At 43.3% G+C, this 18739-nt stretch overlaps 1 protein-coding gene across 1 annotated transcript in view; it reads left to right on the top strand.

Moving 5' to 3' along the window:
* TENM4 (teneurin transmembrane protein 4) overlaps positions 1 to 18739 on the top strand; it is a 155383-nt gene that overhangs the window by 41321 nt on the left and 95323 nt on the right. The window contains exons 6-7 of the mRNA XM_067289535.1: positions 241 to 390; positions 16629 to 16845. Of these exons, the coding sequence (XP_067145636.1) occupies positions 241 to 390; positions 16629 to 16845 (367 nt within the window). The remainder of the gene's footprint in view (positions 1 to 240; positions 391 to 16628; positions 16846 to 18739) is intronic.

Below are 18739 nucleotides of genomic sequence, written 5' to 3'. Positions count from 1 at the left end.
ATTCCCTCAATCCAATTAGTGAGACCATGCAGTGAGGACCTCCTGGGAAAGCTGGAAGCAGTAACCCACTGAACCACCATTCTGATGCTGAACTGGGACAGTTCGCTCCAGATGTGAAGACAACAAGTGGGAGTGAAGAAATAAATTGAAGGCAAAGGGGAAAAGCTGTTTGACGAGCTCCTTTCCAGGCTGCTTTGCTTTGTCTTTGCAGTGCATTAGAATGTGTGGCTGTTTGCCTTGCAGAGGGATGCCCTGGCTTGTGTAACGGCAACGGCAGATGCACTCTGGACATGAACGGCTGGCACTGTGTCTGCCAGCTGGGCTGGAGAGGAGCGGGCTGCGATACTTCCATGGAGACAGCATGCGGCGATGGAAAAGACAATGATGGAGGTAGGACATGAGCACTTGTGGTATGTCAGGCTTCGCAAAGCCTATAAACCTTGCACAGTGAACAGTCAGCTGGGTTTGATTCTGCAGGGCAGATTATTTTTTTGACAGCTGGTGGAGAACAGACAGTGAGGTCTGCCAGGCTGACTCAGCCAGAGTGGATTTGAATTCAAATGAAATGGATTTGGACCTGGGGTGCCAGGGCTGAAGAGTGAGGTTTATTTGTCCTCAGATCAAGTCCATATACCAGAGAGCAGACAGAGGCTATGCACTCATCCTATCACTCCACTCCAACTGTGTGGCTCAGCAGTGACACGGTAGGACCACTTCAGACAGCAAATGTCCCTGACTCTTCGAACTTTGGCCTCACTGCCTGAGGTTCTCATCAAGGCTTTCTGGTAGGTCACTACTGACTTGGGATGGCTGTTTAGAAGTAACTTAGAGGCTTCAGTGGCTGATCCCCATGCCCACAAGCCATCCAATCCCTCTCAAAGCATGTTTTACTGATTATAGTTCCATATGTAATGATGTCAGGCATGTGAATAATAGCCCTGCGTAATGCAAACTTAATATTCAGAGTTATCTCATTACAAAGGAAACCCTGGTGCAGTGTGAAGGTTTGAATTAGAGGGCAGGAGATGAGATATTAAATTTAAGGCATAAGGGAGACTGCATAATTTGTTTTGTTGTCACTCAGCAAAAGGCTTTGTAAACCACAAGTCTGGGCCAGGACACAGACTGTGAAGTGGAGACTACATTTTGCAAGTCTCTGTTTTACCATATTAACAAGAACAGTACAGTCAAAAAAAAAAAAAAATAGCCAAGCCAAGACTGTGATTATCTGCTTCACAGCAACTGGGATTCTGATTGAATATTTAAAATACTTCTGCACATCTGGCATGGTAAATGGACCAAATTATCCCTTTAGAAAAGATGGAAAAAATTGGAGAACCGTACAAAGAGGACATGCTGTAAAACAAAGGTCGCTTTTTGCCTAACATGAAACTGAATATCACTGTATTCATCTTTTCTATTTACAGCTGACACAAGGCAGCAATAAAGTTCACCACATCAGATGTGTAAAAATATGGTAAATAGAGCCAAGGATAATCCCAGTTTCCCTGAAAAAAAAGAAACAAAAAAAAAAGTCTTGTTTTGAAAAAGAGAGGAGAAAAAAAAAAAAGGAGTAATCCAGCCTAATGTACAATAAAGACCACATCTGTATAACATCAAAAATAGCATGACCAGACTCTGTACAACTTGGTGGAACACCGTCTCCTCATATCTCCTGGTTCGAGATGCTAACTTTATAACTGGGTTACCCTCACCTTGAAACGAGTGGTTTGTCGCCTTGTTAGCCTGCAGGACAGCAGATGTAGACAGGAGAGACAAAAGGCATTGACATGTTTACAAGTTGGTGCACATCAGCTGCTAACTTGCATTTGGTGAACTTTTGCGGAATAGTGGTGTATACAGCTAGAGCGAAGCAACTGATAGATTGTAACATATTGCCTTGTGACAGCTTATTCATGTGTCAAAGCCCACAAATGAATGTTGGCTTTTCTCTTGATGAACTGAAAAAGTCATATATGTGTACATGCCGTGCGTTACAGTCTGCAGATAACCCATGTCAGACATACGCTATGCTACTCTTGGTTTTGCTGAACAACTGCTAAGGACTCTCGTCAGCTGGAAAGTGCAACAAGTACAAGTTTACCTTCTTGACTTGTTTTTTATAGATCATTAATGCTGCAGAAGTGGGTTCAAATCCAGAATTTTAACTTCTGAGATGAAGGGGCATCAGTGGTGTTGAGGCACTTCTACTTTGGAGCCAGAGTTCCTTGCTTAGCACAGGGACTGGAATGTGGTTGCCTGGTGAGGAAAGACTGATTCTGGGCCTGCCTCCTAGTTGTTTTGCTGGTCTCTGTAGCTAGAAGCTGGAGCTATTCTTGTCACCCTATTTCTGAGTAAGCTCCCATTATAGTCAGTGATGATTTAGGGCTTCGTGTCTGATGGGCATCCACGGAGTGTCATAGAGTAATTCAGGTTGGAAGAGACCTCCAGAGGTCATCTAGTTCAACCCCCCTGCTCAAAGCAGGTCTACTTAGATTAGGTTGCTCAGGACTGCGTCCAGTCAATCCTTGACTACCTCCAAGAATGGAGATTGCACAACCTCTCTGGGCAACCTGCTCCAGTATTTGACCATTCTCACAGTATTTTTTTTTTCCTCGTATCTAGTCACAATTTCCCGTGTTCCAACTTATGTCCATTTCCTTTTGTCCAGTACCATTTGAAAAGTCCTAGAGTATCCCAGCTGACTTCTAGCTTCCACTTCACAATAGCTTGGACCTCCTGTGGAACATATAAGCATCTGTTTCATGGGTGACAGATACCTGTGGGTTTCTCAGATATCCTGAGGTTTCTCAGATGGCACTAGGCACCTCTCTTTAGGCAGCTGAATTGAGTCCCATGAGTCCTTCTTCAGTGCAGCCATTTTGTCACCAGAGTGATTATATGTTGGGGAAACTGCAGCACTTCCAAGAGCACTGTGATGTAGGCCTGAGCAGCCTTTTGAAAGGAGAGGTAATGTGTGTATGAGCATCATGGCTTCTCCCTCTTCAGGTTTCTGTCACACTGTTTGGACTGATGCCTGCTCTGGGCTGGAGTAGGTTGGTTTATCTGACCTGTTCCTCGTGCAGTGTTTCAGAGCTATTGCTGAACTTGTCTTCTTGTGCGCATGAATGTAGACAATGGAGACGGGAGTCATTTCATGTAGCTTTAGTCAGACATCTGAGCTGGTCACCATGCGTACCATCAGTGGAGAGAGACAGGTTTATGGCATCATTTGTCTGCCCTATTTCAGATATCACCTGGCCGACGCTTACTTTTGGCGAGTGGATTCTGCCTTTTGAGTCGCTTTCTGCTCAGAACAGTCTCTCTCTAGGCTGAGACACCATGAAGAGCAGTGTGATTTTTTCAGAAAAACAATGTGGGGCTGCTCATGCTACGCCCAGTTTCACTCTGCCTGAGCTCATCAGAAGCCATTTCCAATGCTGTGGTATTGTGTGTCTGCTAATCAAAATTGCTGCTGCCGGAAATTCCTCAGTATAATGGGAGCTGAAGTCAGGATCTTTTTCATCAGATCCTAGCCTAATCATACCCCGAGGGAGACGGGTACCAAATTACAGGGCGTGTTGGCCTCTTAAATCTGGAGGCTGTTCAGCCCCAGATAAACAATAACAAGCTAAGCAGAAGTCACTCAGAGAGCACCTCCGTGAAAGATAATCTCTATTCAGGTTAGAAAAAAGGTGTCGCAGAGAGCAGTCCCCTCTCCACACACAAGTGTCATTTGTCAAAGCTGACCCTTATGCTTCACACCCAGGTCCACTTTATTTACACTTTTAAACACAAAGTACATCAACTTAAATGGAGTCGGAATAAGTAACTGAGAGCAGGCGATCATCCAGTATCTGTCAAGGGAACACAGTGCAGTGACACAGCTTTAACAGCCGAGGTAAAAGACTAGGATTTTGCACATTTGACCTAAGAGGCCACAGCCTGTTTCACAGAAAGTGGGAGATGTTTCCTTAAAAGGGACCCAGAAAAGTCGTTCTTGGTTCTCTTTGGCAGAAGATAACCTCTGTAATTTATGGCTGCAAGCACTCACTACCCAAGGGTAGTTCTGTTACACCCCACATCATAGAGTGCCCTGTCATGTACTTAAACAGTAAAAAGTTGACAGGTTTAAAAGACCCAGGAAATTTGCTTTCATGACAAGTCCTAGAAGTAAAGTTAATGGCATTTGGCTAAGCCTTGAGAATTTTGAGGCAAAATACAGGCTCCACGGCTTTTCTAGGCTCTTCCATCAGGAACAGAGTGTACATGAAAAATGGAGGGGAAGGGGAGAGGCTATTCCTCACAAGTTCACAGATATGGTACCAGGAAGCAAAGCTGTGTTAGCTGTCTTTCATCCAGAGGAATCATCTAGCCATATGACTCACCCATGTTCAGAGCCAGAGAGTTGGCCAAGACACCATTTGATTGTCTGAATACACCCCGTCCTGAAACCATGAGAAAATTACAAGTATTAAACTAAATAGTTCTTTTTGTCTAAAGGTTCTGTCTGATGAACAGAGTTGATCAGACATTTGAGGGCTTTTGTTATTGTTTTGGGGTTTTCCAAGGTAGCCACATCTTCAAGATAAGGTAAAACTTGTTGGTTCTCCAGGAAGAAGAACTGGCTGTATTCTTAATTTCCTGCTTTAAGCAATTCCAGTTGTTAAACAGCTGCTGAACTCCGCCACAAAGTGAATCGCTTTACTTTTAAAAGGCAAGAATCTTTCTGGGATGAAAAGCATGACAGGAATATAAATGTTTCTAATATTATGTGGCCTCTCATATTAATAAGAGGCTGATGTTCAATTGTCTGCTGTTCTCTGCTGCCTCTTTCCAATTTAAACAGTTCCAAAGGCTTATGTTAGTGATTATGCAGGATAATTTAAATATATATATATACACACACATACACATATATATACACATACACACACACGCACACACATATATATATGTATCTATCTCCCCATTAAAATAGTTCTGGCTTGTCCTAAGGTATATTGCACACCATTACATAGAAGTATAGCAACTCTTCTTTTTCTTGCATGTTACCTGCTCAGTGATTTTCTTTTGAGAGAGAAGAAGAAAAACCATACTGTTCCCTTCTTCCGCAAGAACTATAGTAGCTAAGCCTCTGCACCTCAGTTTATGTCTTATTCATGACAACTAAATGCAGTGCACATAGCTGAGTACAGATGCAGGCTGCCAAAGTACACATGGCCCCTTTTTGTCTTTCCAAGTCCAGTTCTGGGCTCAACCAGATGTTACCCAAGAGCTCCCAGGTGGAACCGTTCTCTTGCTTTCCTTTCCTCCATCCTCCTGCGCCAGGACAACTAAAAGTTGCCATAGTCTTCAAACCATGGAGCAGCGAGTAGGTCAGAAGAACCAAGCCCCTGCATGATGGAATTTTGCCTTTCCTTGCAGCCTTGGGTATTAGTTAGTGCTGCCACTAGAAACCAGCTGTCACTTCAGTGATGATGCGGTTCTGACATAGCCACATATGAATTATCGGAAATAGATTCTCAGCTGAAATAGATCAACAGTGTCTGCTTTACTGCACTGTAGTCCTTTGGTGCCACTCTGCAGGGTAATGCTTGGTCTCTTGTTTGCCCTGTTCAAGGATCAGGTAGTGCTTGTAGTAAGGTGGAGACTTGCATAATGCTTTGGGACTGCAATATTTCAAATTCTTTGGCAAGAGAAATTTGGCACTGCACACTGGCCTTCTTAATCCCCATGTGTCCACCATGTGTCCACCACATGCCAAATAATGTGTTAGAGAGTTGGCAGGAGGCTGCAGTGCTCTTTGGCAGTATGTGGGGTAACACCTGAAGGTAGTGGCGGAGTTGTAACGGGAATTGTAAGAATCTGAGGGAACCCCAGAACACAAACCTTTGTCTTTACAAATGCATGAGTTGCAGACAAGGTGATGGGGTGCTTTCAGGGTTTTTTTGTTTTTTTTTTTTTCCTTTCTGCACACTGTTATGAACCTTTAACCCATGCCTGCAAGGCTTTTATAGCACAAGAACATTGTCTCCTGGGCATGGCAGGGGAGCTGTCTGCTTCCTTGAAACCATAAAAAATGATGCATTAATGTGCTAGCTGCATTTACAAAGGGAAGTGTTGAGATCTGAATGCACCTGGGAAAACAGCCATCATAAATTAGCATTTACCATCACAGACAGACCCAGTCAAACAACAGGGTCATCTTGGAGGAACCACAGAAGCACTGCTAAGAAGACAAAAAAGCCTGTTGTACCTGAAAAGATTGGATTACTGGTATAATTTGTTATAAATCACCCAGCTTCTATTCCATTGTTTTATGATGACTGTTAATCAACCTTTCCCCAAGTAAGAGAACAAAATGACTGTTTCACATTTTCCAGGTTTTAGATCTTTGCTAACTCTGTGTTGGAGATAACACTTGTGTATCACCTGCTGCCAGTTGTTAGCACTGGGACTGTTGGGAGTGTGATGTGAATCCATGCATCACAGCATCCGGAAGCAGATGTTTGTTGTGCCATAGCTGAGGCTGATGTGTTGTGAACTGAGGGTCCAGCAATGGCTGTGGGTTGGCCTGACAACCTGGGAGAGTCCCTGGTACCTTTGACTAGTCCATAATGAAATTCCTTGGATTAATAGATTCAGAAAGAAACCGTGAAAACATGTCAGAAGAAACATACCATAGCCTGCTGAAATGAGGAAAGTTACTGATGGGAAGGAGGCACTGCTGGTATATAAAACGCAACAAAAGGTGACATGAACCATCTTCAGAAAAGATAGGGTGGGACACGCATTTCACAAAGCATTTCTGCTCCTGAAGAGATGCTTTAACAGAGTTTAAGCACCTACTTTCAAAGGAGCACCTCAGGAAAGCTCTGCCAGGCCTTCTTTAGCATCTGAGGCAAACTGTTGCCTCACCTTTGGGGCAGAAAGTTCCCTTAGAGACATGAAATTTTTCCCCTGAGTGTACTCAGTCATGTCTTGGGTGCACAGCATGCACAGTCACTTTCCTCTTGATCAGGATTTGAGAAAGAAGCATGCCTATGTCTGAGGCCAGTTTCCAAGGTATGTTCAGAACACCACTTGAATTGCTTTGGATTCAGTCAACAGAGTAGGTTAGGGTGAACTTCAGCAATAGCTTAATGCTTGCAGCACTTGCCAGGGAGATGGGAGAACCTTGGTGACAAGGATATCCGAGCTGCAGAGGGTGTGAGCCCATTGCTCCCACAGAAACTTCCTAAGCTCTGAGTCACGTTTTCTCAGAAAAATCACATCTGAAAAGTGCTTTGGCTTCTGAAGGAGACAGTTTTAGGCATGATATCAGTTGACCACTGGTCAGGTTAAGCAACTCCTACTGCACCATCTGAAATCCAGTCTCTCCTCTGCTGTGAAGGGCTTTCACATGCCTTGCTCAGCTTCATGAATTTCACTCCCAAAATAGGTTGCCTGGGTTTTTTCTTTGTTTGTTTGATTGTTTTGTTTTTCTTGCTTTCCTGGTGTAATGCATTAGTCCCTTTGTTAAAATCCTGCCTAGGAAAAGAGTCCCATGAAGACAGATGCATCAACAGTATTCTCCGGCACAGTGATGAACGGGAGGATGCTGTGAACTTGTAGACTAAAAACACTAAAAACATTATCATAGCTCTATTTCCTGGCCAGCTAGTGGTGATTATCTTGTGTTTTCAGTCATTTCCTCCTTCCACTCCAGTCACAGAATCACGGATCATCTAGTCCAACCCCCCTGCTCAAGCAGGGTCACCTAGAGCACCTTGCACAGGATCGCATCCAGGCGCGTTTTGAATATCTCCAGAGAAGGAGACTCCACCACCTCTCTGGGCAACCTGTTCCAGTGCTCTGTCACCCTCACAGTGGAGAAGTTTTTCCTCATGTTCAGATGGAAGCGTCTGTGTTTCAGTTTGTGCCCGTTGCCTCGCGTCCTGTCGCTGGGCACCACTGAAAAGAGTCTGGCCCCATCCTCTCGACACCCTCCCTTCAGATACTTGTACACGTTGATAAGATCCCCTCTCAGCCTTCTCTTCTCCAAGCTAAACAGGCCCAGCTCTCTCAGCCTTTCCTCATAGGAGAGATGCTCCAGTCCCCTCATCATCTTTGTAGCCCTTCGCTGGACTTGCTCCAGTAGTGCCACATCCCTCTTGTACTGGGGAGCCCAGAACTGGACGCAGTACTCCAGATGTGGCCTCACCAGGGCTGAGGAGAGGGGGAGGATCACCTCCCTCGACCTGCTGGCAACACTCTTCCTGATGCACCCCAGGATACCATTGGCCTTCTTGGCCACAAGGGCACACTGCTGCCTCATGCTTAACTTGGTGTCCACCAGCACTCCCAGGTCCTTCTCCGCAGAGCTGCTTTCCAGCAGGTCAACCCCCAACCTGTACTGGTGCCTGGGGTTATTCCTCCCCAGGTGCAGGACCCTGCACTTGCTTTTGTTGAACTTCATGAGGTTCCTCTCTGCCCACCTCTCCAGCCTGTCCAGGTCTCTCTGAATGGCAGCACAGCCCTCTGGCGTATCCGCCACTCCTCCCAGTTTGGTATCATCAGCAAACTTGCTGAGGGTGCACTCTGTCCCTTCATCCAGGTCATTGATAACTAAGTTGAACAAGACTGGACCCAGTACTGACCCCTGGGGGACACCACTAGCTACAGGCCTCCAACTTCCCTCCTTTTTTTGTCTGTGTTCAGGTGTTTTGTTAAACAAGAGTGGAACTCTGGAATAGGATGGACTTTTTGTGGTATATTTGTGTAGTGCCTAGCGCTGCAGGGCTCTGCTTTTGCACTAAGAGCTCAAGGAGTGCTGTAATAGAAATATGTGATTACTATTACATATGACTACATTATTTTGAACCTGCAAATGTGTGCTGAGCACTTAGAGAAAGATGTGAGGACAATTCCTTTCCCAGGGAGCCAGCAATCTGATTTAGCCAGGATTCAACCAGTGAGAACCTTACTAAGGCAAAATCAAAACAGAGCAGCTGGGATAGAAAAAGTAAAGTGAACATTAATAGCTGACATGATTACAGAGGTGTCGATAGTCTCATTGGTGTTGTTCCTCAAAATTGTATTTCATTTCCCTTTGATTTCTTACATTGGAGCTGGAAGCTACAATGAGATGTTGAATAAGTAAAACAGTTCTCTGCAAAGTACCAGAATGAAACTTATTCCCCAAATCCGGTTGATGTAATTTAAGTATGGGTCCTCATCTCAGGGCAGAACACCACTATTCCTGTAAACCTTCATCAGCATAAGCACTAACATGAACAATGACATGGGCTTGCTCCAGAAATACTGAGCCATTTCTTTGGCCTCTGTTGCCAGAGTTTAGATGAGAGCTGTAAGGGTTAAATCTGATTTGCATAAGGGTAAGAATATTAAACTATGTTAACTTTCCTCTGATCATCCGTAGTTTAAGCACTCCTTATCCAAACTCTCCTGGTAAAACCTCAAAGCCATCACAGGACAAGTCAGACAGTGTCCCCACAAAGGATGATAATGTTGCCTGCTGAATGCTACAGGAAGGAGAGTGAAGGACAAGTAGTGGGTAAAATGAGAGCTGTGATTTTGTGCATTATCAGTGCATTTTACTCTTTCACTGGTGTTTTTATTGTTATTTTCTTTTCAGTTTTGCTTTTGCTTAGTGGTTTAAAAGAGCAGTTTCTCGCCGAGGCTCTTCCCACTGCAGTCAGTGGCAAAAAGTCGCATCGTCCTCAGCAGGAGCAGTCCCCGAGTTTGTCATGCGCGCTCTCCCGGGTTTGCCATAATAAGGCTCCGCTGGCTCACCTCCTTCCGCATGCCTGCGTGTCCATGGCTCCTGACGAGCGCGAGAGGTGTCACGGCCCACAGGGTGCTCTCTGCGTACAAACGGATCCGTCCCTACCTGTGGCTTGCCTGTTCCGTCACGACACTTGACACGCAGCACCTGTCAGATTCTGCTTAAATACATAATAACACCTCCGGCTGAAGGTTATTTGCATTCTGCTGTTGATGTTAGTGTGACGGATTTTTGTTGCAGCATCCATAACTCTGTAGAAATGCTCCATTATTCAATCCCAGCGAGCTAAGACGCTGCCCATTAAATCAGCCAACACAATTGTGGGGCCGTGAAAAGTCACAGCTAATTTGAAATTTTATTAGCTCTCAGCTGATCTTGTTTACTGCAGGAGCAGTCTCTCAAAAGCGGACTGTTGCTCCTGTACGAAACTCTGATCCCTGACACCTTGTTGGAGCTGCATGGTGGTGGTTTAGAGACCTGGAAGCGAGACTGTGTGAGGCTTGAAAGAGGCATGAGACTCCCGCGGTACTTGTGAGCACTTTGTAGGCAGCAAATGCGAGAACCCAAGGAACGCAGGGTTGGTACCTCCTTGCTGCTGGAGGTGAACTCTCTTGCAAGATAGTAGTGGCTGTGAACATGACAATTAGTTTTTGTGCTGGGCAGGAAAGGGGGGAAAATATGTCACACTCATTTCATCATAATTTAAAGGTAAGATGAAAGGTCTACCTCCCCTAATAAGCAGTGATTACCCAACAGGCACAGTTTTTCCCAGCAGTTAATGCCTGGCTTTGTGCTTTAGGGTCTTAATCCATTCCTAGCAAAGGAGGCTTTCAGGGAAGCTAGAGAGTTTGGACATGGGGGCTTACAGGCAAGGAGGATAGTCACAAAGCCTCTCTTTAGTTAGTTTGCTGCCTTTTGTTAAAAGCTGCCTGTGCCTTCCTGAGTGCTTGGGAGGGAAGGAACATGTCCCATTTAGCCAAACACCTGGGAGACAGGGTGCTTATTTATGCAAACCTTGTGATTGTCATAACACACCTGGAACAGGTTCACTTTATTTGTTGTTTTTTCTGAAAAGGAAATACTTTTGGCTTGGATCCTGCAACTACTTGTGTGGTGTATACCAGGAAGTGAGAGATAGTGATCCTCCAGTCCACCTGAGGCCCCTATGGGGAGAGGGAGCAAGGCACAGCTCTGAGTCCTCCACATTGATCCCAGTAGAACCAAATTATCAAAACTGTCCAGTTGTGTTGGGTGTCTCCACTTTTTTGCATGCTAGTATTGATCCATTGTACAGGGCATGATTTTCAGAAAGTGATGGGTCATGAGCAGTGTTGGAAAACCAAGTAATTTTAAATCACAGCAAAACTAGGCCCAGTCCTTCTCTGTAGTCAGAGAGAAGTAGGTCCAAGTTACACACCAATGGTAGGCAGTCAAAATATCCCCTTTAGTACCTGTTCCCTAATTCTTAAGGATACAAGGCAAAAAGACAGTGAAAGGAAGATGAGAAAATGTGTTGAGGACACATGAGAAGAGATGAAATAGCTGGATGTAACATCAGTAAGAAATCTGGGAGAAGCCTTCATTTCCCTTATTTTATAGCCAGTGTTAAACAAGCGTCATCCTAGTTAGACCAATGTCCTGTTCCAGGAAGTTATAGATAGCTTCAGAGTTCAGTCTTTTCCGTGAAGCAATTCTTGCACTGAGAACAAGCTGAAAATATATTATAGATAACGGATCTCTAATGAGAATTGTGGTTATTTGATTGGGTTGCACTAGCACTTCAAAGTCCTTTGGGACTAGAGCAGATGTTTTGTGAGCACAGAATAAAAAGGCAGTTTCTGCTCCCAAAGAGTTTGCAGTCCAAGTTAGTGTTTGGAGGAGCTCACCAAAGGGACTGGTGGGCTTGCAGTAATGTGTGATCTTTAAAATGACATAGAGAATCTTTCTAAAAAATAGCATTCCAGCTCCACCCACAAGATGTGAGCTAGATGCAGTAATCCCGAAGTAAAATTCTCTGCGTAGTGATGTACAGAGAGGGCAGATTATCTGATCACAGGGGACTCTTCTGGGTTGAAAGTCAAAGAATAATGTTAGCTGAATAAATTGGAGCTGCTTTATCCTAAGCAGCAGAAAAACAACATTTTTCTGCTGAGTCTGGTTGATTTTTTAACAGCGATGTTCTCCTTCATATCAATCCTTCTCTGAAGGGATTTATTCGGAGTCAGTGAGGCAAGGCTCCCAAGGTGACATCCAGAGGTCCTGTACAGCCTAAGTTATTCTGTGGGTCCATGATTCTAAGTTAAAATGCAGCCCACTGATTGTGTTATTTATCAGATGTGGCAATGCAGTGCCAGTGGCTCCCTTTTCACACAGACAGTGACTTCATTCAGCCCGTGGTAATTCTGAGATTGCAAAAGATATTTCATGGTTTTGCACAACGTATGTCCAGCAAAAGAGTTTTATTTTTAGCAGGACTGCCAGCCTGGTTGTTAAGGACATCTCTGTTTATATCGGATGATGGAAATGTCTCAAACATATGAACACATGTGCTGCATGGAAATGTTAAGGAACGCAAGAGAGAGCTTAAAATCTGGCTCAGTGACAGATCTCCAAATTAATTTGTTAATTGAAAAACATCTATGATTGAAGCTGTTTCTAGAGGAGTTCCTTGTAATCAGGTCTTGGATCCAGCCCTACTCAATATTTTTATTATTGTCTTCGAGGATAATGTAAATGTTTGCTGGTAAAATCTTCAGGTGACCCAAAGCTTGGTATGGTAGCAAACAGCGTACACAGATCATTTTGCTACAGAGTGATCTGCCTCACGTGGCTACATGGTCACAATCAAACAAAATGTGTCTTAATGCAGCCAACTGAAAGATAATACCCCTGGGAACGGAGAAAGGATGTTATACTTATGGGTTGGGAAACTGTTAAAAAGCAATGACTCAGAACAGGATTTAGAGGTCATTGGAGATAATTGTCTCAACATGAGTTCTCAGTGCAATACTGTTGCTAAAAGGCTACTGTGAACCTTGGAAGTATAAAAAAAAACAGAAGTAGGGAAGTGGTCTTGCTTCTGTAGCCAGTATTCCTGCTACAGTTCTGTGTCCAGCCTTGATGCCCATATATAACAAAGGATGTGAGGGCTGGAAAACAAACCTTACCATGGGAAGTTTAATCTCCTCAGCTGTTCAAAGAAAAGGTTGAGAATGGCTTGACTGCTGTGTGTGAAGGAGAGGTATCGGTAACCTTGCAGATAAAGGCGAAACAGGTTCCAGTGGTGGGATGTTGGAGTGAGACAAAATTCAACCTTGAAAGAAGATGCAGTTTCCTAGCAGTAATTAAGCATTTGAATAGCTTACCGGAGGAAGTGGTAGACTCACTGTAATCAACTGTCTTTGAAATATGAGATATCTTTCTAAAAGACAGGCTTTAATCCAGTTCTGGGAAAAAAGAAAAAAAGGAACAGCCTGTGTATATGAGAGGCTAGACTAGCTAATCATACTAGCTTCTTTGACCTTAAAACATATGAATTACTGTAATTCTCTCCAAGCAGGACTTTGAGCCTTCTAGAGGAAGAATTCAACAACACATTTGTTTTCTGATTTCAAGGGGTCATCATCATATTATGGCTGTGCCTAGCATAATGGGGCCCCGCTTTTTAAAGTCCATAGCTGTAAAAACATGGTCATAACTGAGAACTTGTTGTGCTGCATATTTGTGGTCTTGGAGCTACCTGAATTAGGAATCCATGCGTAGATCTTGGGCGACTGGCTTTGCTGTAGCAAACCTTGGGCTGCAAAAGTCACTGAGCCTATGTGCATCTCGATCTTTTATGTCTCCGAAAATTTTGCAGCAAATTCTAAGGAGAATTCGCCTTTATGCTTTATGAATTTCAAATGTGTTTGTATTTTGACTTCATAGTGCTTTGTGAGATCCTACCTTGATATATTTGCCTGTGCTTTTGATACTGCCTTCCCACATTTGTTTTTGTCTTATTCGGACCATAAAGGTTTGGGGTTTTTTTTAATATTTTTCTCTAATTTTATTAATCCATGCAGCTCCCTGAATGCTTTGCTCTTCAAGGGTAGGGAGTCCTTACAACTGTCACTTTATCTTCACTCTTCTGACAGAGCCAGTAAGAGATCGCAGGGCATGAGAAGTCATAGCTGTGTACAATTTCATTATATCTCCTTACAGTTCACTGGAAGGCACCACTTGGATCACTTATGGAGCATGTAATAAAAAGCACATGAAAACGGTATTCAGAGGGGCACATCACTAGTTATGATCTGGCTTGTAGCTTAACTCTTGCTGTTCTCCACATCTCAGACAAAATTGGCCTTTAAATTTTCCAAGCTAAAGAAATACTTTGCCTTGAAACTGCTGTTAATATCAGAGGGAGTTGAGTAACTAAACTCCACTTCAGCTCCTGAGGACCTTAAAGGCTTTCAGAAGTGAGTGAAAACCTCTTTGGTATAGTTACCCCCCACTTAGTCCACACAGGCCTGAAGAGCATTATAATCTGCAGAGGAGTCCGTGGCATTAACCACCTGTACAAAACATTGTCCTGTGCATCTGTTCTTCAAACATTCATCCACTCTTCCCTTCAAAAAGAACATTTCCTTGCTGTCTTGCAGCTTCAGGTCCCAAAACACATTTATGATGTCTGAAATAAAGACAGGGTAATGAAGAGGTATGGTACAGGTGGTACCTACCATCCTCTCACTACAGTGTCTGCAGCCTTAGAAAACGTTATTAATGTGTGGGAGAAAATGACAACATTTTATCTTCCTTCAAATTGTATAGCAACAGGGCTGGCTTGTTGTTTCATGTCTTTTTCCTTTTTTTTTCTTTTTTTTTTTCTAATAGGTAGTTATATATAGGCATACTATATCCATGCAGGTCTTTATTTTGTGAACTGTATCTCAAATTCCATCTGAGTTTTGACCTTCCAGAATCCTGCTGGCCTAATCATCTGCAGCAAGTCATTTTTTTTAATGGGCAAATAAAATATAATTAGTCCTTTTTCATTATCACTAGTCATCAAGAGAAAAGGCAGATGGGTAGATTTTGTGCCTGAGCTGATAAATTTTCGTGGCAATTTTGCAAAGTGTTATAAAGTTGCAGAGATATCAGTGCAGACAAAGGTAAGGATAATGGATGGGATTTTCAAAAGTACTTTTGCTAGGCTAACGCTGCTCCCATTATCATTAATGGCAGATGCAGAGCACTTGTGAAAGTGACTCATTGTGTATGTTTGTACATGTGTATATGGAGCAGATAGTTCATTACACTCTCACCCCCACATAGATAGGAAGCCTTGGGAACATCAGACAGGGCTTTTTGTTCAGTTTTCCTTGTAAGGGCAACCACATGAAATGATCTTGTCAGTGACGTTTTATGGCACTAAAATCTCCCAAGACCAAACTGGTATAAGTCAACAGAATCCTAGTCCATGACATGTAAGCCATCATAAGTACTACAGCAATAATAACAGTTCGGATTCAGATCCTATTTATATTACAGTAAATTCAAAGTAATGCCAATGGCATTAGTGAAAGGACTTCTGATTTTTACTGGTGTGATTGGGATGAAACTGAAGCTCGCAGTCTGTAATAACGGCAAACTGGTTTGTTTTATTTCACTATTTCCTTTGAAATTGAAAATATATTATCCTGACAACTCCAAGTCTCATCCCATTCCAGGAGATACCTATCTCTCAGAACAGTTTTACTCTCCACATTCATTTCTTGCTTCCAAGCTGAAATTGCCAATAGGATGTTAGCTGTAAAGGTGGTTCCTCTGATATATAGAGCTCCCAGCAACTAGGCTGAAACCAACCACTCATTTCACATAGGCCTTTGAACAGCCATCACATGGCAACAATTTTCATTCCCTATCAAACAACTGTCTTGTTTGAACGGATGACTTGGAAGTGAAGGGCTCTATATCCCATTACCCAAGACCAAAAACATCCAGTGCCCTTATCTGATGTAAAGGTCCATCTCAACTACATGCTAACAACTTTTATTTCTAAATGTGATGCTTCATCAAACCTCTTCTGAGCTTGGTTTGTATTTCCTTTCCTGTCACTGCCTTTTACCACGCTGTTTGCAATGAAGAGTGGCATCTCAAAATGAACTGGGGATCAGAAAGAGGAATGGGTGGGGAAGCAGTAGCGTTTATGCATTTGATGACTTGACAGATATGCAAACCTTCATTTTACTAGAGTACATTTGGTAAGCTTTCCTCAAGTGTGTGGCCACTGCTATTATTGTTTTTATTATTAATTTAGTGGTGCTGGAAGTACAAGATTTGTAACCTGGGAGTTAGAGGCCCTCTGTTACTGTGTGTCTGCACAGAAAAAAATTGACGCAGACCAAAAGAGGCTGAATTTCATGGCTTTCTTCCCTGCTTAGACCTGCTGAAAGAGATCCTGATAGTTCTGAGGGGATGCAGTGTGCCTGTGATTTCTGCAGGGAACAGGACCCAAGTACCAAAGTTGTTGTTTTAAGGACAGAAAAAAACTTTGGGGGGCTCTTAAGGTATCTGAGTATCTGAGACATGAAATGACATATCCCAGAATCAACCTCAAACGTGGGGTTTTTATCTTCTAATCTCATGTATATATGTGAGTATTTTCATATATATATATATATACACATATTAATGTACATTTGATGTTATTTATTGGGGCTTTAGAGAACATGCCTTGTTCTATGCAAGTGTAAATTGGCATTTCTCTTTTGTGCACATTAGAAGGAGCTCTTTCCCCAAAGTCTACAACACTACACGTTGCCATTGCTCTAAAATCTTCCTTACCCGTCTGTAGATGGCCTGGTGGATTGCATGGACCCAGACTGCTGCTTGCAGCCATTGTGCCACGTCAACGCACTGTGCCTAGGCTCCCCAGACCCTCTGGATATCATCCAGGAGACGCAAGCCCCCATCTCCCAGCAGAGCTTGCATTCGTTCTATGATCGGATCAAGTTCCTGATCGGCAAGGACAGCACCCACATCATCCCAGGAGACAATCCCTTCGAAGGCGGGTAAGTGAATTTTATTTTTTTCCTCAGTAAGAACTAAAGCCCAAGCTGCCTGGCCATTGTAAGATGTGGAATGGCAAATTGCCTAATAAGGAATGGCAGCAAGAGGCAGGACACAGAAACTGTCATTACCAGTCTCCCAAGTGCTTGTCTATGCAAAGTAGATATCTGACGGATATCGTGGTGGATGTAATTCTGTTGACTGTCCTTCTGACAGTAAGGCATGCACAGCTCAAGAAATTAAAGGGATGGAGACATTCTTCTGCACTGGTGAATTAGTATTTTCTTTATATGGCATCTCTTACTTTGAACCGTAAAACCTTCCTTTGGTTGTGCTAATCCTGGTAGACCAGTAGAATTTCTTCTGCTTTATTCCATCACCTTTCTTACATTCGCTGCTTTTATGAATCAGCCCATTACAGAGAAGTTTCTTTATCTTCCATCACATATATACCCAGGGATTGTGTCACAGACCACCCATGGATTTTACAAAACAGTGGACAGTCCTCAAAATTAGTGCATAGGTAGGTTGCCTTTAGACCCTGTAGTCACAACATATCTCCAACAGGAATTTTCACTCCCTGTGCAATATGCCTCTGATTTGTTTCTAATAACTTAAGGTTTTGTTTGCTCATCTGCATAATCCTGCCAGCTAGTAAGACAAGACGTTGCTCTCTCAATGCACATGGGCAGTTGCATCTTTTCTGCCTTCTTTCACTTCAAGGAGTGAATGCCATTCATTTAGTAGGGCTCTTCTAGTTGAAGTGAATGTCATTTACCAGAAGTATCCAGTAAACAGCAGCAGCAGATGTTCTTCCATGTTACACAGAGATTTGACAGAGCCAATAGAGAGGGAAACTAGAACTATATTTACAGTGTCTGATAACAGATGACTATTAAAGCCCTCTAAAGAACTGGAGAAAATCTTATAGTACAGAGGGGGCCAATAGAGTGATTTCCGATATAAAAAATCAAGTAGAGTATAGGTTGGTTTTAATATTGAGGCATTCTTTCTATCACTCCAATTATCATCAAGAAATGGGAACTGGCAAAGAAATCTTTTGCAGCTCACATCTGTGACTGCATTTCAGCCATTCATTTAAGTACATGCCTGGGTCTCAGGAGAGGTAGCCCTTTCAAAACCATGGGCTTAAAGCAGGACACCGTAATACATACCCTGGGATATGGGATTCTTAGACCATTCAGTGTCTGCTCTGAGTGCTGCCTTTCAGAAATGGTGACCCTAAGCCATGAGGTGGTTCTCAACACTTGGTTTTGAACTCTGTTTAATTCCATCTGATTATTAACCAGTTACTTTCAGCTTTCCTCCACATAGCAGCAAATGGGTTGGCATTGAAAACATACCAGCCCCATGTTCATACAGGTAAGATAATTCAGCACTCACATCTCTGCAGCCTTCTCAGACCCTTCTGCATCTGACCTAATGCTCTTCCATGAGAGGACATTGCCAGCATCCCATGGGTACCACCCTCTGGGCGCTGCTATCTGCAGTGGTCTGCAGGCTGACCTCAGATGCGAGCTGCTTAGAAATATGTCAGTGTCAGGGAGCTCAGCTGATGTGCTGATGTCCCTGATTGCCTTGCTGCCCAGCTCTTAAGAGTCCAAGAAAGCTAACTAAAATGTTTCACATTAAGGCCAAGGAATCCTTATTTAGCAAACAATGGTCTTTTTTGTCAGCATTCTCAAGACTGCAGATTCTGGATCCTGGACAGTCCAGTCTCTTGACTAGATGTTAGCATAGTGAATTCTCCGCTGTCAGTTGTGATTTGTTGCAGTAAAATCAGGCTTTGGAATAGAAAATAGATGATAAACTCACAGTTTCATTTTCTAGGGTATTTAGGGTCATAATTCCTCAGCTGAGGTCACAGTCAGAAGT

The sequence above is a fragment of the Apteryx mantelli genome, chromosome 1 (genome assembly GCF_036417845.1).
Source record: "Apteryx mantelli isolate bAptMan1 chromosome 1, bAptMan1.hap1, whole genome shotgun sequence".
NCBI classification, from domain to species: Eukaryota; Metazoa; Chordata; class Aves; order Apterygiformes; family Apterygidae; genus Apteryx; species Apteryx mantelli.
This window is presented reverse-complemented; position numbering and strand designations above follow the sequence as displayed.